Source organism: Uloborus diversus, chromosome 7 (assembly GCF_026930045.1).
Source record: "Uloborus diversus isolate 005 chromosome 7, Udiv.v.3.1, whole genome shotgun sequence".
Classification (NCBI taxonomy): domain Eukaryota; kingdom Metazoa; phylum Arthropoda; class Arachnida; order Araneae; family Uloboridae; genus Uloborus; species Uloborus diversus.
In genome coordinates this window covers 105739608-105764909 of record NC_072737.1, presented here as the reverse complement: position 1 = coordinate 105764909, position 25302 = coordinate 105739608, and the positions used below count along the sequence as shown (strand labels likewise).

At 33.2% G+C, this 25302-nt stretch overlaps 2 protein-coding genes across 2 annotated transcripts in view; one reads left to right on the top strand and one right to left on the bottom strand.

Annotated features, from left to right (window-relative positions):
- Nucleotides 1–14533, top strand: part of LOC129226827 (glucoside xylosyltransferase 1-like) — a 31997-nt gene extending 17464 nt beyond the window's left edge. Inside the window, exons 5-8 of the mRNA XM_054861454.1 lie at nucleotides 3110–3302; nucleotides 9909–10058; nucleotides 12509–12681; nucleotides 14396–14533. Coding sequence (XP_054717429.1) covers nucleotides 3110–3302; nucleotides 9909–10058; nucleotides 12509–12681; nucleotides 14396–14533 — 654 coding nt within the window. The remainder of the gene's footprint in view (nucleotides 1–3109; nucleotides 3303–9908; nucleotides 10059–12508; nucleotides 12682–14395) is intronic.
- A 6222-nt stretch (nucleotides 14534–20755) lies between these two features.
- LOC129226612 (putative polypeptide N-acetylgalactosaminyltransferase 9) overlaps nucleotides 20756–25302 on the bottom strand; it is a 198231-nt gene continuing 193684 nt past the window's right edge. The window contains exon 13 of the mRNA XM_054861241.1: nucleotides 20756–22371. Within this exon, the coding sequence (XP_054717216.1) occupies nucleotides 22219–22371 (153 nt within the window). The 3' untranslated portion in view covers nucleotides 20756–22218. The remainder of the gene's footprint in view (nucleotides 22372–25302) is intronic.

Genomic DNA, 25302 nt, shown 5'->3' with positions numbered 1-25302 from the left:
CAACTTAAATGGAACGAAAAAGCAGAACAAGCCTTTGTTGACGCGAAAAACGCGATTGCTAAAGCCACTCTTTTGAGACATCCCATTCCAGGAACTCAATTAAGCTTATATGTAGACGCCTCAGAGATTGCTATAGGCGGAACCTTATCTCAACTATCGCATGGACTGTGGGAACCAATAGCCTTTTTCTCAATGAAACTAAACAAAAGTCAACAAAAATGGTCAACCTATGATAGGGAATTGTTCGCAATTTACTCTGCTATTAGAAAATTCAAACACATGTTAGAGGGCAGAATTTTTGTAATATATACAGACCAAAAGCCACTTACTCATGCTTTTAAACAAAATCCAAATAAATGTTCCCCAAGACAATTACGCCATTTAGATTTCATTTCGCAGTACTCCGCAGACATTCGGCATGTGAAAGGTTCAGAAAATGTGGTATCAGATACTCTCTCGCGAATCGAAGTTGAGTCGATTACGAAAGCTGCAAATTTAAATTTTAAAGAATTTGCATATGCATAGAAAATTGATCCAGAAACTCAAAAATTTCTCGAAGACAATACATCTTCTTTAAAATTGGAGTTCAAACCATGCCAAACTGCGGACTGCAATTTACTTTGTGATACTTCAACGGGTGTTCCACGTCCATTCGTTCCTGTTTCCTTTCGTAAAGTAATATTTGATCATCTGCATAACATGGCACATCCAGGAATCACAGCTTCAACCAAGCTCATCTGTGCGCGATATGTATGGCCTAATATGAAGTGCCAAATTAAGCAGTGGGTGCAGTGCTGTGAATCATGCCAAAAATCAAAAGTACACAGGCACACCAAAATGCCTCACGGTACATTTTCTCTTCTTGATGCCAGATTCTTGCACATTCATGTAGATATTGTGGGTCCCTTGCACCATCTAACGGTAAAACATACATTCTCACTACGATGGACCGCTTTTCCAGATGGCCAGAAGCAGTACCCATATCTGACATTAAAGCATCAACTGTATGCCGTGAAATATTCAACACTTGGATCTCTCGTTTCGGATGTCCATCGATAATAACTTCTGATCAAGGTCCCCAGTTTCGCTCTTCAATGTTCACTGAATTTACTCGCTTACTGGGCACTCAAAAGATCCGAACAACTAGTTATCATCCAATTGCAAATAGACTTGTCGAACGCTTCCACCGGCATGTAAAGTCTGCTTTAAAAGCTCATGAAAATACTGACAAATGGTCAGAACTAATACCCTTAATTCTTCTGGGTATCCGAACAGCCATTAAGGAAGATTTGCAATCTTCTTGTGCAGAACTGGTTTAAGGCACAACTTTACGTCTTCCTTGTGACATAATCGACCCTACAGTCACTCCTGCATGTGACTCGGATTTCGTAACTGATCTTCGTAACAGAATGAGACAGCTGAATCCTGTTGCGACATCTGCGCATTGCACCAATCAGTATTACATCCATCCGTTGCTAAAATCATCTTGGCATATTTTTCTAAGAGTTGATCATGTAAAACCACCTTTACATCAACCATATACTGGTCTTCATAAAGTGTTGAGCAAAACGGAGAAAACAATTACAATAGACATCAATGGTCGACGCACAACAGTTTCTCTTGACCGCGTTAAACCGGCTCATATTATTCCGGAAACTGTCCATTCTCCACTTCCAGCAACTACAAAACTAAAAACTATCAATAAAACACCTACAAACGAACCTGCAACATATGTCACCAGATATGGAAGACGAGTACATTTTCGAAAAAACTTAGCAACTTATATAACCTAATATACCTTCTTTTCACTGCAAAATATTAGTTTTTGTATATATATATATATATATATATATATATATATATATATATATATATATATATCAATCTCAAATTTTCAATTATTTTTGTATATATGTATATATCTTATGTATTCTTGAACAATATGAAATGACTTCCAGTGTTGATTCTCAAAAAAAAAAAAAAAATCGTTCTTTTGGGTTAACAACCCTTAGTCACTGGGGGGATACTCTGTGGGAAACCCATAAATTCATCAGATCAATTCATGCAAAAGGAGAAATCCCCAATTGCACAACCACTTGAACTCCCACTTGAACTCCCACAAGGCTAACTGATGATAGCCAAAAATGTCTATTTGAGAAATATTCTCATCAATTCATTTTGAAAGCTAAGTGTAAACTAAGTGTAAATGTTTTTACTCACTTGTATTTCTTTAATAATGAAAAGGCAGTTAATCTTGTCCCTTAAAGGACGCTTGTTTCAAATCGCGTATCGGGAGAATCAACGTGTAAACATCAGAACGACTTCGAACGACGTGTTTCGTCAGGAAGAAGGATGTGACGTCAGAGCACGAGCGGAGATGATGTAATCTCCCGATAGCTCCGCGGCAAATCGAATGTTCTGGAAGTTTCCAGACTGAGCTCTTACGTAGGCATATCCGGCGTGACGTGCATTGAGTGCGCTTTATTATATAAGCAGGGGGAAATGAGAAGGAAATCACTTCTTCTGCTCGCGTTTCTCATTTTCGACTGACGATAGTCGTATTTTTAAGAGGATCGTTCGCTGTTGAGGCGACGTCCTGCACTTAGGGGATGGCTTTTAGAATTTTGCCGTGAGAGTTAGGGACTTAAAATTTTTTGAAACATTTTAGAGTAATTTATGTTAGGGTGTCAAATGTTTTTTTGAAAAGATGTTCTTTTGTAACAAGAAGGATGTTTTGAGTGGTGTTGAAATCCCTCATACTAGTTTATATCATTTATCAATGTTAAAGATTATTTACCGTTGTTAATTATTGGATTTATTAATAAAATGATTTAGCCTTTCAACTTGAATTCTGACATTTCATTTCACTTGATAGCTATAGAAATGTGAAATAGAAAGGCATCTGCTAAACTTGTTGTTTACCTTCCTTGCGGGAGTTAGACACAATTTGTTAGGTCAACAACTGAGAATCAGCACTGGCAGTCAGAGCAAGATTGTCACTGGAAGAGTGAACGTGTATTAAACAGTGACCAACTAAAACCGAGTTATGTAGTGAATATACCACCTCTGACATAACCACCACTAACACCACAATATTTTGTTTTTTTAGTCCTTGCTTCAGCACATCGATTCTCTGATATACATCGACACAGATGTACTTTTCATGCGCCCTGTTGAAAACTTATGGCAATATTTTTCCAAAATGAATAAAAGCCACATTGCTGCTTTGTGTCCTGAACATGAAGATTTTGCCACTGGTTGGTACAACAGGTTTGCAAGGCACCCCTTCTACGAACCATTAGGTATGCATTTTTATTTATTTAATTATTTATTTACTAGTGGTACCCGCATGGCTTTGCCTGTAATAGAAAAATTAAAAGATCTTTTGGTTCGCCTGTATATTTACAAATAATGTATGGTGAATTTTCTCGCCAATTGGCTTGTACCCATGCTACGGTTCCACGTTATGATAATTTCGTATCTCGCAAATTGGCTTGTGCCCATGTTACGGCTCCATGTTATGATAATAATTTACTTGTCCATCTTATAATAATTTTGTTCGTAAAATTGGAATAGAAAAAAAACCACATAGAATTTTCGAAAAATCGCTTTGAGGTACACTCCCCCATGCTACAAACTAACTTTGTGCCAAATTTCATGAAAATCAGCCGAACGGTCTAGGCGCTATGTGTGTCACAGAGATCCTTACAGACAGAGAGACTTTCAGCTTTATTATTAGCAAAGACTAGCATCCTTCCCGGCATTGCAAGGTCTACCTCGAATGTAAGAGTTCTGTTTAGTCACGTGTGTTCAACATTTAGGCTAGAATAGCAGAAAAAAAAACATTTTTGTGAAATGCCCCCTTAGAATAATGATGAAAGTTCCTAAAAATCTTCACTGAATTTGCACATTTATCCCTAAAAATTCCCACTCGAATGGAAAAACTTCATAAATAAAGTTAACACTGCCCTTAAAAATACCTGTAAGTTAAAATTAGCTAAGTGGGTCATTAGAATGAATGTCTCACAGTGCATTGTAAAATTTACAAGCTGTTTCCCTGACATATCTGAAGAAAAATGTCAGTACAGTCGACTTCCGCTACAACGCGATTCAACTTACGCGAAATGACTATAACGCGAATTTTTCACCAGTAACGAATTTTAGAGGTAACGCAAATTTTTCGTCCACAACAGGATTTTTTTTTTTGGAAGGAAGTATCGACTTTGTTATTGGCTACTAAATATTGATTTCGTGAATGTTACTTCATCCCTTTAAGCATCATTGACAGCGAAAGTTCCCACAACAAACTAGTCTACGCATCGCGTTGTTAGTGCATCAAATAACCACGCAGCTCTTTCATTCATTTATTTTTTTCATTCTAAATATTAAAGTTGATGACATATAATGGCACTTTAGTGGCACCTTCATCTAAAGTTTTGTGAAGATGGGAAGAAAAAGAAAGTTTCTGATTAGAAAAAAAATGGCTAAGATTCTCGATATGCTTGAGCATATACAAAACGTCGACGGTAGTGTGACAATAAGTATGAGTGAATCTTCCGTATGCACAATTAAAAGTAAAAACAAAAAGATATCCCTAAAATTTCAGAACTTAGTTTCATTATTGAAGCTTGCAGAGCACTCTAACAAAGTAAATATTATGAAAATGGAAGCTGCTCTTGTATTGTAGATTAATAAAAAGTTCAGGAAGAGGGGCTGTTGAAACACATTGAAACGTTATAAAAGAAAATGCAAAGCAACCGTATTTAAAAATGTATTTAAAAAGAATAACAATCTGATCATGGAGCATAAATCATCACTATCTTCATTTTTTAACTCTTAAATATTGTTACCGTATCTACTGTACAGTACTATTATAGTGCAGCATTTTATTATGATTACATATGTCCCGTGTTGTTTTATTTCCCTTCCCGCTGATCATTCATTTTGTGCATCTTAAAGTATTTCAAGTTAAATAAAAGCTTTTTATTTTTTAAATACAGTAAAAGTTCAGTTTTTTATGCAAGAAATTAATGTATAGTTGAGGAATACTTTAAAGCAGTTTGAGGTGGTTTTATAAGTGTCAAAAAAAATTGGTATGCTTCTAAAAAATTTGTATGCATATATTTTTCCACAACGCGAAATTTCGACTTACGCGAGGAGTCTTGGAACGCATCCCTCGCGTAAGTCGGGACTCGGCTGTATTTGAATAATTTACTGTGGTGGTAAATGACACAATTTCATTGATTGATTATTCTGAACTTAGTTTTAAAAATGTAGGTAAAACTTTCAGATAAAGATGCTCCACTATGTAGGGGTAGACTGATTGAGCACATACACACAACTTCATTTTCCGAAATTAATGATACCGTTTATAATTATTGCATTTGGCATATGACAGTAAAGTATTTTAATTGATATATGTGATTATCTTTAAGAAATTGGGACAACTATTATTATTCTTCGTCAGGTTTCTTTGGCAGGGTTTAGATCGCAAGAAAGTAGCAACCCATTCAATGAACATGTACAACAGTATAACAAATGGGCAAATACAAAAAAATCCAATTGGTTCCTTTTTGGAGTTTTACATAAGGAAGGTACTGTGTGCTGGTAATTCATCTGAAAATGAACTTTCGAAACTTTTTTTTTTGTAAAAACGTTAGGGCTGTTTGTTCACTGGTCAGTTGATCCTATTCTATTTTCCTATTTGTGTTATGTTTTTTAGCTTTAAAAAAAAAGGGATAGTAAATTTGATGCTTACAAAGCAAAAGAGATCTATGTGTTACATGTTGAAGAAAGGCAATTCATTCAGTTTTAAAAGTACAAGATAAAACCTTATCCTTAAGTGTGGGAAGTAGCATTTCAATATCTGTCAGTTCCAACAAATAGCGGGATGCTGAACAATTGTTTCAAAATATCAAGGTGTATTAAGCGATGATTTATGAAAAGCAAAGGTAAATAACTTAACTATAACGTACTGCCGTACTTTGGGGCAAACGTACCTGGTAGCATTGTGGAAGCTGCAAGAGCCTTATCACACCATTTTTAATGTATCACTGCTCCGCTCTTTCTCTAGTTGCCATAATTAGCAATTTTCCCCTCGACTGTAGGAAAATTTACATGCAACGAGAAACACAAAAACTTTTGGGGGTGAGACAAATTTAAAAACTTTTGTCACCCAAACATAAACAAGAAGTTAGAGACTACCTCATATTTCATGATATTTGATAGTTGAATTTTTTGTGCTACAAATAAAAATATATAAAGGTTACTGTGGTACTTTTCTGCTAAAAGTACCTAATGCGACACATTTTTAATCTTGTAGAGATTATTTTATTCATTGATTCCGTTACATGTTTCTTGACACCATGTTTTATTTTGTCTTTTTAAATAACTTTAAGCAAAACGATTTTAACAGTTGCATTAAAATGGAAAATAATTCACCAAATAGTTAAAGTAAGCCATTAAACTATAAATTAATCCACCATACAAGAAGAGAAGTCATTAAATAAAGTAAAAAACTCAAATACAATTACTCGATAAAATTAAGCTTGTTGTTATTGTTCCTTAAAAACACAAAGTTTGATAGTTTAATTGAATATTTAGGACTTGGATTTCTCAATTCTGAAATATATTTGTAATTTTTTGTACAGAAATGAAGTTTTTAAAAGTACTGTTAATGGTTTACGGAGGAACTGTCTCTATGTGGCGGAACCTCAACAGTCTAGGCTTATTGTATACTGCTAGGTTAGCTTTGCCTCCAACTATGAGTACAATACTTTTCTTTTTTTCAAATTTATGTACTCTTAAATTACGCGTTAGTACCGCATTAAATAAAGGGAAATTATGCTTTCCAGTTTAATATATGTTCTGTTATTTATAAGTATGACCTTTTTTTCAGATATCCTATATTTTATGGCATTCATGCTTCCATGAGAATTTCACAAAATCTCCCTTGAATTGAGTCTTTTCTGCCACAAACTTGCAACCCTAATCATGGTACATCAATATCTTGTCCTTGAATGTAAAATTTGTTCTAAAAATACTGACAAAAATTGTTGCATATTTTGCAAAATTCATAAATAAGTCTTAACTATACAGGGTGTTTCAGTTAACTGTTTTAGAAATCCTAAGAGGGGTAGGGTGCGTCATGACCAGGACTGCAGAGTCGGAAGAAAAATGATCGACTCTGACTCCGGCTTTTTTATTTATTTATTTATTTATTTTTCCAACCCCCCTCCCTCTCATGGGAAAGAGGAAAACCTCTAAACAGAGATTGAAATACCAATTCCTTTTTATGAAATTTTCGTGTTGTATTTTATTGTAAACCTAACATGTATACAACGTTAGAAATTCAATTTGAAAATCAAATTATCCAATACTTAAAATACACCGCCAGCTCAGTTATTCCATCCGAGGACTGCAGTTTCGTGCTTTTTAGCACTCATCAGCCCGGAATAGGAACCACATGAGCTGGAGGCGAAAAATCTCTTAAGGGAGCCAAGAGAGCTAAACAAACTGGTAGCTAATGCAGAATTAGCAAACCAGATGAGCGACCGCAGCAATGGTGCGGTTCAACTCAACCGCACTGAGTCCTCGGCTGGAATAACTGAGCTGGCGGTGTATTTTAAGTATTTCTGGCTTAGCCCTGGCTCTAGGGCGGTAACTTACTACAAAATACCTTAGCTTTGCCATCAATCTTTGAGTTGAACCGCACCATTTCTGCGGTCGCTCATCTGGTTTGCTAATTCTGCATTAGCTACCAGTTTGTTTGGCTCTCTTGGCTCCCTTAAGAGATTTTTCGCCCCCCAGCTCATGTGGTTCCTGTTCCGGGCTGATGAGTGCTAAAAAGCACGAAACTGCAGTCCTCGGATGGAATGACTGAGCTGGCAGTGTATTTTAAGTATTTCTGCCTTAGCCCTGGCTCTAGGGTGGTAACTTACTAAAAAAATATCCAATATTTTGCAATTTCTAAAGTGAGAATATATAAAAATCCCATTTAAAAAAATTGAATATGATTAATTTGCTTCCCTTTAATGTTTAACAAATAGATGTTGATCAAATCCTGTGCTACCAAATTTTTGATAGCTGTAACTTGAGACTTTTTTTTTTTTTTTGCTGAGTCAAAAAACTTTTTTTTTGGGGGGGGGGCCCTTTTGGTGACACCCGTCTGGTGGGTAACACCACAACTTAATTTCAGAGGTTATAAAAATTGAAATACTTAAATTCTGAAAAATTTCTCCAATAATAAATCAAAAATTTCAACAAAAATATTGCACTATATTGCGGGGAAAGGTCAGGTACATGTACGTCTGGAGCAAATTTTACCCGAAATGCGGCTGTGTACAGCTTTGTAACGAATAGCTTTTACTATACCTACATTTCTCGGCTAAATTTTTTATTTTAATTTTATTGGCAGCTTTAGAATTAACTTTAATAAGAATATTTTAGGATTAAGTACAATTATTCAGTGTTGTCTTGTAACTAATAAATCATGTACTGATTTTATTTTTAAGCGATTTATACCTTCCTTTTACTATTTTATAACTGAGATTGAGGTAAAAAAATATATTATATTTATTTGAAAGTGATTACTTAGAAAATGTTAGGCAGCAAAACTGTTAGTTGACAGTTGCTATCAGTTAAAGAAAGTTAAAAATTAAGCAAACTAGGAATCTGCGTAGGTAGCTGTTACAGAAAGCTCGATAAACAATCAAGCCAGCTAGTTGCCACAATGACAATTATTTTCTTTTTAGTAGGCTTTTATAGAGGCAATCAAATTAATTGGTAGTCAGTTTTCGAAAAAATGCAAGGAGAATACGTAAAAATTAAAGAAAAAAAGAAACCGGAGTCAGAGTTGGCTTGCTTTCGAATGACTCTGACTCCTTAATCCTAAAATCTGTCTGACTCCAACTCCACATCCCTGATCGTGACGACTCAAAATGATATAGCAATGCAGGGTCGGAAATTCCTCGACTCAAATAAATTTGAGCTATGCCGCGAGTATTCTAGACCGTTTGGAGCTCTATGCTCCGAAGATATGAGGTATGCATTCTTGCCAATGGAAAAAACTTCAAACACTCACTTTAACCCATGTAGCTTTTGCTTTTTTACATGCAAAATTAGAAAGATTTTTCACTTATGGTATCTTTCTGTATTGTGCTTCTATGTACATCACCGCTTCAGGAAAGCATTTCTGACCCTGCATTGATCTATGATTTCGAGTCGTCACGACACACCCTACCCCTCTTACGAGTTTTGAAACAGTTAACTAAAGCACCCTGTATATTGTTGTAAAATTCTTTCTCTTCACTGGTACTAAAGCTTGTTGCTGGCCACGACCGTCTCTCTAAGTTTTTCCCTCTCTAAGTTCCCATGCAATCGCCCTCCATTAGTTCACTTCTCCTACATTTAAGTCCTTTTCTAACCCATCCTGCCGTCTGACTGGGGGGTCTTCCTCTTCGATGTTTTCTTTCAATGTTGGAGAAGGTTATCCTTTTTGTGTGGAACACATCTTGATATCAAAATATGTGGCCCATCCACTTAATGTGCCGCTTATAAACGAGTTTATATCCTTTAAGATGTTAGGTTCACCATAGTTTTTGTAAATTTCACGGTTATAAGCTATTCTTCTACCGTTGTCTTGTTTTATTAGTCCAAACATGTTTCTTAAAATTGCTCTCTCAAAAATCAATTAAAGGTCTTCTTCTGCACTGCTGAGAGCCCAACAGTTGTAAAATTCACCTTTTAAAAAAAAAACTTACCCCATATAACTAATGGCTGTGACATTGAATTTTGCATTATCAATGCCTCACATTTGATAGATAAAGTTGTGTTAACTTTTTAAAAAGTTAACTCACAATTTTTTTTAGTTTAAAATTTATTCATTCATTTATTTATTTTTTTAATAGGTGTGAACTCTGGTGTGATGCTCATGAATCTCACTAGAATGAGAGAATTTCAATGGGAGACATATCTTCCACCTATTATGAGGGAGTACAAATTAAACATTGTTTGGGGAGATCAAGATATCATCAACATTATTTTCCACTTCCATCCAGGTATAAACGTTTTATTGTGTTAATATATTTTTTCTCAACCCTGTAAATACTTATCAATTTTTTGTTGTTGTTGTTTTTGTTAGTTAAAATGCATAAATTTTAGAATAATGTTGCAGCCATGTATTACCGGGGATCACACTCCTGTGCCAATTGCACTAAACAGTAAAATCTGCTACAAAACTTGTTTTGGCATTTGTTGCTAAAAAAAAAATATTATTGCAATAATCTACTGTTTTAAAGATGGTATAACTGCAGACTTTTATACTTAATAATTAAAAAATGTGCGTTTTGGCTATTATTACTTTAACACATCAGACACAATTTTTTGTGCATTTGAAAATCCGTTTACATCCACTTATTTTTGTCTAGTGTGCAATTAGGCATTGTCGCTTAGGCATTAATTAATAACTTAATGGTTGTTTTCAACTCGCATTATATTTGCTGTGCTACTCTCTGGTTTATATACGTATGTATAACATGATACAAATAAACCATGCACATGCATGATTGTATAAGATAGCATGTTAGGGATAGACGTTGCCCTAATTGTACTATAATTCCTAATTTCTTAAAAATCTTCCTAAAGTTCCTGATATTTTGAATTTTGTTCTGAATATCAGGGTGGCGACAGATCAGGGAAATCAGGGAGATCAGGGAATTTTGAAAAAAATACAAAAAATCAGGGAAAATTTTATGAAGAAAATTTTTTTTTTTTGCTTTACAAAATTAAGTACTCTAATTCCCTACGCATTTTCCGCCAATTATCTGTTAAAAAAAAAAGTAAAATTAATAAGGAGCGATTATTCACTGCCGCATATTTATGCATCTTTTTTCCTCAACGTCAAAGTATTGAATTTTACTTATTAACCACAGGATGAACTTCCTAAGATTGCTTCTGTCTCTGTTAGGTTGTTTATTTTACCTAGCTTGAAATTTCCTTTTACGCTTTCAATGCTACATTAAATAAACAACCATACAGGCAAAGAGGAAGCCTTCATTAATGCCTGAGCTCCTTTGCCTTTATTCCATTCTCTCGAAGTAATTAGCGTACTGTAATCATGATTTCAAGAAGAAATCTTTGGTTTTTGAATTAATACTATAAAAGCTTGAAAGTTATTACTTCATCGTGTTTTTAATTTAATTACTAAAATTGAACTTTCAATTAAAAAAACTTCGTTTTTTTGCCGTTACTCTATTTGTTGTCACCGCAGATTATGAAGGTTTTCTTTTCTTCAGACTTAAGTGATTCTTTAATTTTATAACCGAGTTGTATTCTTCTTTTATATATTTTAAAATTAACTAATTGCTTTTTTTTTTCTTTTTTTTCTCCCCTGCATTTCAAAGATGTTTGTTACAAAAGCAATCTAAGATTTTTTTTTCCGTTACATCCTGAAATCATTTGAAATAGAGTTAACTTGTGTACTTAAGTAAATATCTTTATTTTTTATAGTTAAAATGCTGTATTCATTCATTAAAACCTATGTTCTTGATTAGAGAAAAGCTCCCTATGAATGGATGTCAAATGGTTTCATCTGTTTTGCATAAATATGTCAATTAGTTATATAAGAATAACTACATTATTTCTATTCTTTCACTATTACTTGTTATTCTTGCAACAATTATTATACTGTTTGAAAACTTAGTTCAAAATAATTTCGATTACTTTTTAGTTCTATCATAAATACGCATATGTTTTTAAGTGTAATTTTAATAGTTTCTAAAAATTCTTATGCTAAGTGGTTTCTAGAAGTAAAGTATTTTTATTTTTTTTAATTTTCTCTAATATAGAAAAACTTAATATACTGTTTTGTAGGGGTTTTTTCCCAAAAAAATTTGATATGTTTTTTTAACCATTTTATTAAAAAAGTAGCATCTTTTTAAAATATATCTTTAGTTCAACAACTTTACACAACTTAAAACGTTTAAAATACTGCATTTTATACAACATACAATGGATTTAAAGTAGAGCAAAGAAAGAAAACCATTATTATTGGTAACGTAAATCAGGGAAATTTGGTGAATTTAATCAGGGAAATCAGGGAAAAGTCAGGGAACTTTTTTTCACAATTCCTGTCGCCACCCTGAATATCCAAAAGTCTATATTAAATTCCATACCTCTCTCAGTAAATTTCCAAATTCCCACGAATGCTTAAATGAAATATCATTGCATTGCAACATATTTTTTCAAATTATATTTTTTAAGTTTATAGAACTATAATTACTAGAATAAGGAATGGTTTGAGGGATTTGTAATGTTCACTGTTTATACCTGCTCATTTCTTTTTTTTTTTTCTCTCTCTTTCTTTTCTCCAGAACTTTGGTAAGTATGCCATTGTCTTTATAATCTGATTGAAATGTTCTTTAAAAAAAAATTGTGTTATTAGTGCTAACTTGTTTGGTAACTATGTTTCATGTCTAATTTTCCATTTTTTCTCTTCCCCACCCCCTAGAAAAACTATACATATTTCCTTGTGAGTGGAATTATCGCCCTGATCATTGTATGTATGCAAGTGTCTGCAAAACAGCAGAAAAAAATGGCATAGCTGTAATTCATGGAAACAGAGGAGTGTTTCAAAACAGCAAGCAGCCAGCATTTAAAGCTCTTTACAATGCCATGTTTGAGGTAATAAGTCATTATGTTGTACTATATAGATATTATCATGAAACATTTAAATTATTTTGAAAAAGATATTCCATTTTTGCTATTGAAAAATCATAGAAAAGCAACAAATTGTAGCATGAATATGCAGTTTGTGAAATAATACTTCACATGTTCAAGAATTTGTTTATGACATTATAAAAAAAAAAAGAAAGAAGGAAAAATTGGAAAAGAAAAAGTGTAATTATAAGTAATCTCTGTATTATCACAGTAAGAAACATTGCACGAGATGTTTTATGGTTTTATTAAACAGAAAGCAATACCTTTCGTTACCAGAGATCAATGTGTACATTTGTGGACGGGATGAACTCGAGTACCATTTAGATATCTTTCGAGCAGGCCTGGATCTAAGTACCCACAGACCAGGAGGTTGGGAGGGGGGGGGGGGGCAACAATTTGGCAATTTGAAGCTTTGAGTCTTCAAATAATCTTTTGTTTCATGTACTGTGTTGGACTAGCATTGTGGTGATGAAGAATGATGTGGCGATTTTTGTTGTTCTTCCTGATTTCTTTGATGACTTTTGGCAAACAAGTTTCTGTATACCATTTCACATTAATAGTTTTTCGATCCTCTAAAGGAATGGTTACGACATGTCCTGTAAGGCCGAAAGAAAAAGCAATCATCTTCTCGGAAGTGCTTCATGACCGAGCAATTTTCGTTGGATTGGGTTGATCTGGAAACACCCAAACAGTGGATTTTTTAGTTTCTGGGTCGTATTAATCTATCCATGTTTTGTCACCTGTACTGATGATGTATACAGATTATGCAGTTCCCAATTTGAATTTTTGTCTCATTTCGTTACACCAATTTACACGAGCCTCATTTTGGGCCTCTGTCAAATTTTGCTGTTTCCATTTGGAACAAATCTTTTTCACAGCTAAATGTTTGTGAAAAATCGATTGTATTGGAGTCTTTGACATGCCGCAAGATTCTTCTATCTTATGATTTGACATGCTGATCTTCTTCAATCATCTTGTGCACAGCGTCTTGGATTCGCTACTGATTTTGGTCATCCTTCACAAGATTGTCACTGACGGATTAACGAACATGGCAAAATTCTACAAGCCAACTGTAAATAGCCTTTTCAGATGGTGCTTCATTACCAAAAGTTTCATGAAGCAATTCGAAGCATTCTTGTTGAATTAGCTCTTTTTAAAAATCATAACAAATCATCCAACGAAACCCTTTTCGAGTAATTTCCATTTTATCACTCTTTGTTCTTTTAAACTATCACTTTAAACAAAGTATGCAGACGATTTTTCCAATTTCATTTATACCAAGATAAAAAGATGTGAATTTAATGAATATTCTGAAGAAAAAATTCAGTAGCGCCTCCTAATGGTCGTTTGTAAAAACTTACAAGACAACCCTCATACGTATATGAATTAAAATATCATGTTTCATTTGGTAATTGATTGGAGTAATCTACTCCTATTCATTCTTTTTAATATTTGAGCTTTTATTTACAATGAAGCACCGTTTATACGTTTTTGAAGGGGCTGTATGAAAAAAGTGTACAAATGAGAAAACGTATATTAGGTGTAGGTTATTGTGTATTAGACTCTGCAGGGACCAATTTAAAAAACGTATAATTGATAAAAACGTATAAAAGAGAAACGTATAAACGGTGCTTCACTGTATTTATTTTCTGTGATCTAATTTTGTTTCCTTCTATAGTTTTCATTAGGTGATGTTCCCTCGAAACTACTGGTGCCTTTGAAAAAATATCTTTTTGAAACTCTAAACACAAACTGTGGTAAACATATATCAGTTATTTTCTCAACTAGTTTCACATTTAAACAACAGATAAGGTGACCAAAATATTTTTGAAGAATGTTCCTAATGCTTGTATATATATAAAATATTTAATATTTTTTATTCATAGAATCATTCTTTCTTCTTAACATTATAAAAATGAAAATTTATTTTGTTAAAAGTTTATTTAAAAAATAAGTATGCATTTTAACTTTAAGAATGATTTTGTTGTATTGGGTACTTGAATAAATAGTTACTTTTTCTTTTCTTTTCTGAGTTAGAACATAACTATTGACCAAAAAGTACTTGTTACACTTCATAAGCCACAATCTTCATTATCAGCTGAGCTGTTTCCACTGTTTCAATGACAAATTAATAAAAGTTCTGTTCTTGCAATAGAATCCAGGTATGAAGCCATTTTTAATATCCTTGACTAAATTCTACAAAAGCATTTATTTCTGTGAGGCTTTAAGTTTTGTGAGCCCATCGCAGTGAAAATTTAAGCCTTACGAAGCATTTTTACTTCAACTTTCCTTCTGTTTATTAAAAGTTTGCAAAATTTTCAGCTTGTAAATTCACCAAGATCGTTATTTTCCCAAAAATTACGGTTTGCAAAAATAAGTGCTTTTAGAGTAGGAGTGATGATCTGAAACCATAGGTTATGATATATATAAGGCCATAGATCAATATATTCTTTTCATTTCACAAAGTTTTTCTTTTCTTGAATTCCTGGTCACATTCTTAGAGTTTAGGAAATGCTTTTCTGTAGTATTATGTTAAGATGGTTGAAGAATTGCTTCAAGTACCCAACGCATGATTCTAAAAATCGAAAATTCTGTGTATAATGATTTTTTATTGCATTTAAATTTCAAGAGTTGCGTATTTTTTTTTTTTGATTCATGCATTTTTAATTTTCTTTATATACAATGGCACCCATATGCAAAATTTTAAGGGAGGGGGGGGGGGGGAGGCTCAGATATTTTCCCCGTGGTTTAGCAGAATATTTTCCCCATAGAAACTGAATTCAGTACAGATTAGAGTTTAGACATTTTTAATAGTAGACATTTTTAATAGAGAGTAGACATTTTTAATAACTTCATTAATTGTTGGAGAAGAAATTTTTTTAAATTTTTACAAAGAAAAAAGTACTAAAAGCAAGGAAGTTCTAATTTCAAAGGGGGGGGGGGTTAAGCCCCCCATTTGCCCCCAGATGGGTGTCCTTGTGTATATATATACATATATTTATTCGGAAATTATGATTTTATGTCTGATTTTTTTAAATTGAAAAATCATTGTTAATTAACTCTGCCATATTCATTGTATATTTTGTACATTTATTTTAAACATTCTGTAAATCATTTGATGATCATATTTCTGTTTTGTAACTTTGTTCTAGAAAAGAAACATTGCATCTGTATTGTTATGTTGTACGATTATTTTGTCAACATTCCAGTCCTTTCATGTATTATATTTTCCCCTTTTACTTTTATCTTTTCATTAAAATTAAAAGTGGACCAAATTCAGGTTATTTTTAATTTATCTGTACATTTAAAAATTAAAAAAATCACAATGTCACTGTGTAAGTAACGAAAAAAGTATTTTAATATTAACTTTGTGTGTTAAAGTTTGTGACTAAAGCACTTGCATAGTAAAAGATTTTTATTAATGAATACTTAAAATGATAATAATAGTAATGCCTGGGACTGTGATTTCTTTTCACTACTCAGTGGTGTGACATTTCCGTGCTGGAATATTGTAAATTTTAGCTAAAGAATATTTTGTAAAGGATAAGTATTTTTATAGGTTAATTTAAACTAGTGATGCACAACCTTTTTACCTGGAGGACTGTATCTCATAGTTACCAGGAAACTGCACGATTAAGGAAATTCGGAAAAAAATCAAAATTGGTAGTATTTAAAAGAGCATCGTAAAACATGTTTATGACGCAAAAGTTACGTGCCCTCACGACCCCATTATCTAAATATGAGGTCTTAAAGTCTGTCGAAATTTTATGTTAAGTCTCCAGATTTAGCGAATTTTGTTCAAAAATGGCAGGTACGGCGGGAATTCAAAATCTGCATCTGACAAGACATTTCATTGCCATTTTTGGTCTTCACCAAATCGTGTGAAAGATGTTTTAAATTGATTCTTTACTCACGGGTGATTACCAGGGGGAGAGGGAGTCGTGGCACAGAATCGCCATTAAAGCTTTTAGGGGGTTGTTTTCAGGGGTATTTTTCTCTCGTCTGTGGGGGGGGGAGACCTTTTGTTTTGTGGGGTCTTCAAGATATTAGTTTGAGAGGGGAGAATACTATCACTCTTGTGTGTGGAGGAAAAAGGCACTCCTGCTTTACTTGTGTGCTACATTGTCATCAGTGTTGTGTAGCAGTGTAGCATAGTACGCTTTCTGAAAACGGACGCTATTGTTCCCTTCTCTTTCCACCGATTCACACTTTAAAGCCAGTTGCATGCAATTCTTTCAAATCCATATGATACTATGTTCTGCCCCTAAGCGAACCTTTGGCAATCTTCGCTAAAGTTTCACATCTGTTCCCAGGATGTCCAGCTGCATCTTGAGACCTTGCCTTACGACGAAGAGTAGCCTCCTCGTTTGTTTTCCTTTAAGGCGGGGAGGGGAATTCTTTTGGGCTGGGACGCGGCTGACGATCGACCAACGAAAGAAACTTTGGAGAAGTCAGACATGTTTTCTAACTCTCCAGAAATCTGTCTTACTCCTGACCCTACAGCTATTTCCTAATATTTTGTGCATAGTTGTAACAAATGTACCTGAATAATACTCATTAAGTTTACCCCCTGGTAATCACTTAGCTTACCACACCAAAGATCAATGAGTTACAATTGGATGCATTGATCTAACTGTAACACAAGCTATATCTAAAAGCTACAGATTGTTTATAAATAAAGTACAAATTAACATGAAAATGTATAAATATGCTGTATTCTTGTGTTAATTTGTGCTTTAGTTACGTTGGTTTTTCAATTTAATCATATTGTAGCACAAAGCTTATTTGATCTTTTTTCGGTTAAACAAGCTATAACTTACTTGGGGTCTCCAGCTCTCAAAAAATTGCATGATTCGTTTCTCTGAAACTAATAATCAAAAATATAATTTTTCTTTTCAAATGCTTGAAAATTTGGAAAAATGTAGCTTCACTTAAATTTTAAAGCTTCTAACGAATACAAAAAGGAGGGGGGGGGGGTACCAAAATTAACTCTTTGCAACACTAAAATGTAGAAGTCATGGTTCTCATGTTTCTGTAACATATTGCTTGAAATAAATTTGTTACTTACATAATTCATATCTTGCTATTTACATAATAACAAATTCAGTATTTTGGAAGCTCTATTTTTGCATCCTTTTATCTTGTTTTACTTCTACTGGATAACTACAACTTGTTTAGAATGACAAAAAAAATATTACACTAGCTCTTTATTTATTTATTTATTTTTTTGTTTGTTTTTGTTTTCTGCACTACTTGTAATTGAAACAAAATTGTTGTATTGAGAAATATGTAGTTTATTTATTTATTACTATTATTGTTAATTTGATCTTAAAATAGGTGTTTCTTACAAAGAATGATTCTGTGAAACTATACGACCAAGTATTAAAATGTCAGAGACTGGAAAGTGCAAATGAAGTGCTTTAAATAATTTTAACTGTAAAAGAGTCCTGTATAATAATTAAATAAGTCTGAAACACTTTGAAAAGTGCTTCATATTAATTTTTTATCAAGTGTGTGAACTAGGACTTGTCAGAATGGTCAGGATGTTACTTTCTTATTCCCTATTTTCTAAATCTCTACACTATCTAAAGCATTTTAGCATTTTTTACTATTGATCATTTTACATGTAATTCAGTGTTGTGTTTGTCGGCGGAATCAATTTCTAGAAAAACTAATTCGAAGGCGTTATCTTTTCTCCACTGTAGCAGAAACAAAGCATTGCTGCGATGTACGTTGCAGACGGAAAAATGTGAGAGACCAGTTCACTAAGTGTACAAAAAAAAAAAAACTTGATCTGGCCACCTGCACTAGAAACTATGTTAATGGAAAGCATTTATCTTTCTTCGAGCCTTCCATAGTTCTGGCAACATGGGAGTCTATTATTGATGAGGAAGGCAAGGAGGCAGATGACGTGAACACTGAGGAGAGCTTTGAACTGCATCCAGAAATTTCAAGAATGGGGAACACTCCTTTAATTCGTGGTAAAAGACCCAACACCACAAACAGCTACCCCTGGGCAGTAAAACGATATCAAAAACCCATTCCTTCAATTCATGAGCCAACCAATTGTGGTTAAACAAAAATCACAAGACAACGATCAAATATTTTTTGATTCTCTTTTGCCCACAGTCAAAACCTTCATGATAGATCGACGAAAAATTAGAAAACAGGTCGGACATTTTAAACTTAACAAAAAGTTACAAACGAGAGGCTAATCTCCCCAGTTTCAGCAATGGGGTCGTTTCCAAAATTTTAAAAGTATTTTTTTCTGAAAGAGTATGTTTAAAAATATAGGATCTGACCATTTTTAAAATAATTTATTCAAGTTTAATATTTTTAAAAAATTACTTAAATCGGTGCGCTTTCATTGTTTGCGATCCTGTCGCGTGACATCACAAATGATGAAATGCCATTCAGTGTTGCCATTCACGGAAAAAAATATTTAATTCTCAGCTTTACTCATGTGTATTGGCAACGATATGGTTGATAGCAAGAGTAGAGCGCAATTTTAATTCACTTCTTAATTATCATAACGTGGAAATGCGGTAGAAAGATAGCATCATTTAATGTCATAAAGACCACGCCTTGTTTTCAAAATCGGACATTTAAGAAAATTAATTTTAAAAACTGTTGGGAAAATGAAAGTATTTCTGGGTCCATGTTATTTTTTTTACTCATTCTATCAATTTCAGTGACTAAAAGTAGTACTTTCGACTGAAGGAAACAACCCCATTCACATCTCCCTCCACTCATCCATTCAATTTTTCAAATTCAGTCTTTCTTCCCTTTCGTGCCAATCTTATTTTCTCCCTATCTACATCTACTGTATATCCTCCTCCACCTCCCGGCCATCATTACACACCTACCAATTATTACTTTGCACCAGGAGTACATTCTGTGGATATGACAGATGCCCACTCTCCTCACTCGTATTCATCCAGTATTCTTGCACCTTTGAGACCATGTTTCCGATACTTCCCGCCCTAGAGAGTTTGATATCAATCTTAATACTGGGGTTTTATTCATATTGTTTCCATTGTTAATTATTCAAATACATTTTTTTTATTAATCAAGATACTTTTTTATTATTATTTTATCGTTATAAAAAAGCTCAAAATGCATAAAACTTTAATTCTTTTGAGGCTTGACATAGGGAGGAAAAAGTAATGGAAAATCAGGAGGGAAAAATGAGTAGTTAACGTTGCAAAATGTCTAAAACAAATTACTGTTCTGATTGCATTTTAAATTCATGCTATGAGAGATGTAGTTTTTCTGAATATGAACTAAAAATTGTTTTTGAATGTAAGTATATTTATAAAATATTTTCATATCCTCATATTACTTTCAGTATTGCAAAGTTTTTTTTAAAATAATTCATAAACTATGTTCAATACTATAGAAAAATTTATGTTTTAATAATTGAAAGGCAATAAAAAGTACATGTCAACTAATTTCTCTCTCCCTTTTTTTTTTTGAATACATTCTGTATAAATATAAATGTGATAAAAAAAAATCTCAATTTTTTTAAATGTTCATTTCTGACACATTTTACTCTTTTGTAATGATTTAAAACTTTTGTCCTGACTGCATGTTTTTCTTTAAATCTTTGAAAAGATATTCTTTGGTTCAATTCGTGAACTTTTGAGCTCAATCTAAATAGTTGTGTTTTGTAGCAAGTAAATTCTGTTATATTCAAGGATTGTAGGATTTTTCACATAAATAATAGTCTGAAATGATTCTAATACCATTACTAATCAAATATTGTATGTTTTTTGTTAAGAGCTATAAAATAAACATTTTATATCTTAAATGTTTTTTTTTTATTTGGTTTTCTTTTGTTTGCTTGTCATTGTATGTACATAAGAACTTTAATCAATTAAAATATAAAAATACAAATTATTATTGTTAGTCTCAAAATAAATAGATACTGAATTATTTATTTAGGTTTTTTATTTAAAAATTTAAATTTTTAAAAAATCTGTGAAAAAAAAAACATTTTTATGTTTTTAAATTTCATATTTCATTAACAACAAAGTAATGGCAATTTAAATAATTTTATTCCAAAGAACATGAGATTTTTATACAAATGATCCATCTGTAGATACGATGGCCATGTGAACACTTAAATAATGGCACAAATAATTTACAAAGATTGTCACAACCCGATCTTTTTTTTTCTTTTTTGAAAATCAAAATAATTTATCACACTTTCTAAATATGATTCCCAACTTCATTTACTTTGTGATAGTGAATAACTGAATAAACATTATATTCTATGTAACCAGTGGAAGTATCCATGAGTCAAATAAAACTATATTATTTTTTCCCCAAAAAAATATATTAAACAACATTGCTTTGACGCTTATTATGTTACCTGCTTATCATATTTGAAAGTTACATTCAAATAGAGTGGAAATTTAAATAATTATAACTAAACATGTTTCAATTACTTGCTGATTGAACATGAAAAGCAATTCATACATTATGTTGGACAATGATTAAAAATTAAAGATATGAAAAAATAAAATGTGCCACAAAGTTTCTTCTTTATATATTACAATGCCTATTTCAGAAGTAAAAGTGTTTAATGACATAATTCGTTGTAGAGTAGTGGCTCTTTCTACTGATTGGGAATATAAGCTGCCTTTTTTATCACATAGTCAAGCCATATTTTGTATAATAATGCATTTTTATACAAAAGCTAACATTAGTAAAAAATTAAAGTATGGGAAATAGTTGCTTATCTTTTTTATATGAATGAATTTACAAATTTCCAACATTGCATCAAATACTTGCAACTGGCCATTCATTCTGTTTCAAATGGCATTGAAGGTCTTCAAATCTGTGTGATTTATTATGATAATTTAGAGACTTTGAAGTTGAGAATCAGCATTATAGGCAAGTAAGGCATATTGTGAACAGTTGATTTGCTAAAACTTGACGTCATACTTCACAGTCAATCACAATATTCATGGAATGTGTTTCCTGGAACAAATTTTAAGGCACCATGAGCCAACGAGGCCGCTTGTAAAACTTTAATATATGCAGTAAATTTTTGCATTGATGAATAACTATGCATTACATTTCTTGCTATAAAAATCTTTAAATTTTGTTCAGTTCATCTTTTGTGGTTTCATTTCTATAGGGCTGATCATTAATGAGAATGTGTAAAAAATATTACACTAATAATAAAACTCTTATGAAGCGAATTTAAATAATATGAACTAAATTCACAATAAAACATTACAAAGCACATTCTCGCTTCGCATGCATAAACCATTATGAATAAATAATATGAAAAGTTAAAAACATGTACTGCATTCAGTTCAAAAATCGAAACCACCACCAGTGTGTTTGAAAATCAGGGAAAGCACTCAGTTATTGGACTGCTGCTTGCACCACATTCAAACTAAGCCCATGAAGCAAATACTGAATCAAAGAGGAACTGAACCAAGTTCAACAGATTTCATATTCCTAGATAGTAGTTCACAATTTAATTCATCATGGAGATTTCTTGGAATACTTTGTTGGGTCGAAATTCTGGAAGGACCACTTCTGCCGTGGTTCCTCTGAGCAATCTTGCATAAGGACTTTCTGCTTGTCGGCACTCATTTCCAAGCACTGGCTGCTGCTGCCATGTTGGATCGTCTTACTCTGAAAGTTAAACAAAATTTCAGTCAGTTTCTATAGTACCCAATTCGACTCTGTGCTAATCATCCTTCCCTATTACCCGAAACAGAGGTAAACATTATCAAAGTTTTAGCTATACTTATCTGATCCGCACTATACAGGGTGTCCCAAAACGACCACATAAACTCTGTACAGCTAGATTCCTTGTTGGGAGTACATAAAAGCTGCTCAAAGTGTTCCTGTACAATCCATAGTTTAAGCAAAAGAGAAAAATACGAAAAACAAAGTATGACATCACTGCCGGTGCAAGTAAAAAACACTTTATTGGACACATCAACCACGATATTTTCATGTCTTTCCAGACGATAATGTTTAAAACATCATTACATATTTGTTGTTATACGTAATGTACATATACTGCTGTTGATGTGTTCAATAACGTTTTTTTTTCTTGCACCGAATGCGACTTTGTTTTTGGTATTTATTCTTGTAAACTATGGATCTACAGAAACGCTTCTTTGGGCAGTTTTTGTGTACTCCCAACGAGGAAACTAGCTGTGCAGAGTTTATGCGGTCATTTTGGGACACCTTGTATAGTAGAACAACCTATAGATTTAAACGAATTAGTTGCTAGTAACTCATTTCAGAAAAAAGAAAAAAGATATTTTTTATCTCAGAATGTTACATTTTTAGTTGTTGTTATTACTAAGACTGCAGAGTAAGAGAGAAAATGAGACTCCGACTCCCCAGAAATTTTAGAGCCTTCGACTCAGACTCCTTTACCCCAAAATCACTCCGACTCTGGCTCTGCAAGCACTGGCAGAGTTGCAGACTTGCACAGGCAGAGACTTAGAGGGAAAGTGACAGACTCTAATTCTTGGAATTTCAAATTTTCGACTGCCAACTCACACTCCTTTACCCCCAAATCAGACAGACTCTGTGCAACCCTGGTTATTACTACCATTATTTATAAAAAGGATTTCCAAGAATTCTGCTTTAAGAGAATATGCACCCATGTCCCCACATAGGGAAGGATAGAAGAAACAGCAATGGGGCTCAGGGTGAAAAAAAAAAGAGATTAAAAAATAATTTTATGGTTATTTCTGAACTGACATTACTGGAAGGGGGCTTACTTGTATGTATCACAATTTTCTTTTTTGTTCTACATCTTATCTCTTTGTCAGATAAAATTTTGAGTCCCGTATTACAAGCAGTATTCAATAGTATTGTTCATAAAATGACCATTTAACGAGTTGTGTTTCAAAACGTACTTTTATTTTATTATTTTATAATTAGCAAAGTGTTCTTTTGGAGTCACTATAGAGACAACCCAAAAGCTAATTAATTGTTTTGGTCAAGGAATATTATGAAGTTTTACTGCAGTTAACTTTGTAGACAGTAGTATTTGTTTTATGATTTTTTCCAGCCTCCTGCATGTTGTCCTTCCATATTTCACACAACCTCCCACGATTGAAGTTTCTTTGTGTGCATATATGCATCTTCAGTAACGCCAGGTTAAGAAAATCATGAGACGTCCTTTAGGGCAAAATGGCAGACATGTGAAAAAAAAAGAGGTTCAATGCCTGTTATAGTCCAGGATCTGACAGCACTTCTGTAGGAAAGTTCGAGTAGGGAAAGTTTCTTTTCAAAAATGTTTAGTAGGTGTCCTAGAAAGTATTTTGGATTCGGGTGGACATCCGCCACCTGGTCACTTCTCCTGCTATGACGTCATCAAAGATGGCGGCCGCTCGCTCTCATAAATGCTTAGTACTTCGATAGGAAGATTGAGTACGGAGAATTTTTCTTCAGAAATGTTTAGTAGGTGTCCTAAAAAGTATTTAGAGCTTATGTGGACATCTGTCAGTTCGTACATTTTTTTAGATATGACGTCATCAAAGATGGCGGGCGCGCGCTTTCGTCCCCATATAAGTCAAATTTATGTTAATACTTAACCAACAAAAATGAAAATTTGGCCAGTAAGTTACAATTAGTGCTTTTAAGGCAAATAACAATGTATTTTTACTACTGCTATAGCTTAATAACTATTTTTTTATTTTTTTGTTGTACTTAATAAAATTATATTTAAAAGGGGTTGTTACAAGTTGGTTGCAAACCCGTACTATTACACTTACAGAAAGAGCAACAGGTTACTTCATTTGCTCTGTAAGTACATTAAGATTTGGCACATTTCAAGCAATTACATGCTAAAATAAAATCAGTTGGAAATCTCTGTAAGTTCTTTTCTGGCATCAAATCATCATCTACCACTGCAAAACCAAATTCACAAGGATCTAAGTCAACAGCAACATCGTCAATACAATGTCGTTGTAGGTATATGTAAAAATATGATCTTAATAAGTGGCCCTTAACACTTCTGCTAGTAGGCGGCAAGTTATCAGTGTCAATATTTTTCGCATGATGATACAACCATAACCTAAGTTCATCTAAAGATTTACAGAATGACCCTTTTCGCAGTACTTGCACTAAGTATTCTTCTGCAGATTTAAGACTTTGCTCTATATAAATCCAGTTAGATGATACGCCAAAACTCTCCAAATACTCTACAGATGCACAATGAAGAACAGATTTTTTTGGTACCAAATTTACTTGTATAATCTGATCCAGATAGTGCGTGGATGGCAGGAAGCAACGAACATAAGTTTTCACCTATTTTTTGGTGAATATCATTAACAGATAAGAATCGTGTATTATCACCAACTCCAGTACGCACCCCAAAGTTCCTGAACACCAAATTGTTGAAGACCCGAGCAGTTTAAAATTATCGACAACTGGATTTATACTGGCTGTCTTCCAAAGGTAAGTATAAAAAATAGATAAAAGGTAAGCATGGAAATAGACGAAATTTTGCGATCTTTTTACGTATATCAGTTAATTGGGGAACAGCGCGCAAAGGGGATTTTTCTTGAGTGGGATTTTAGAAAAAGTTGCAGGAAT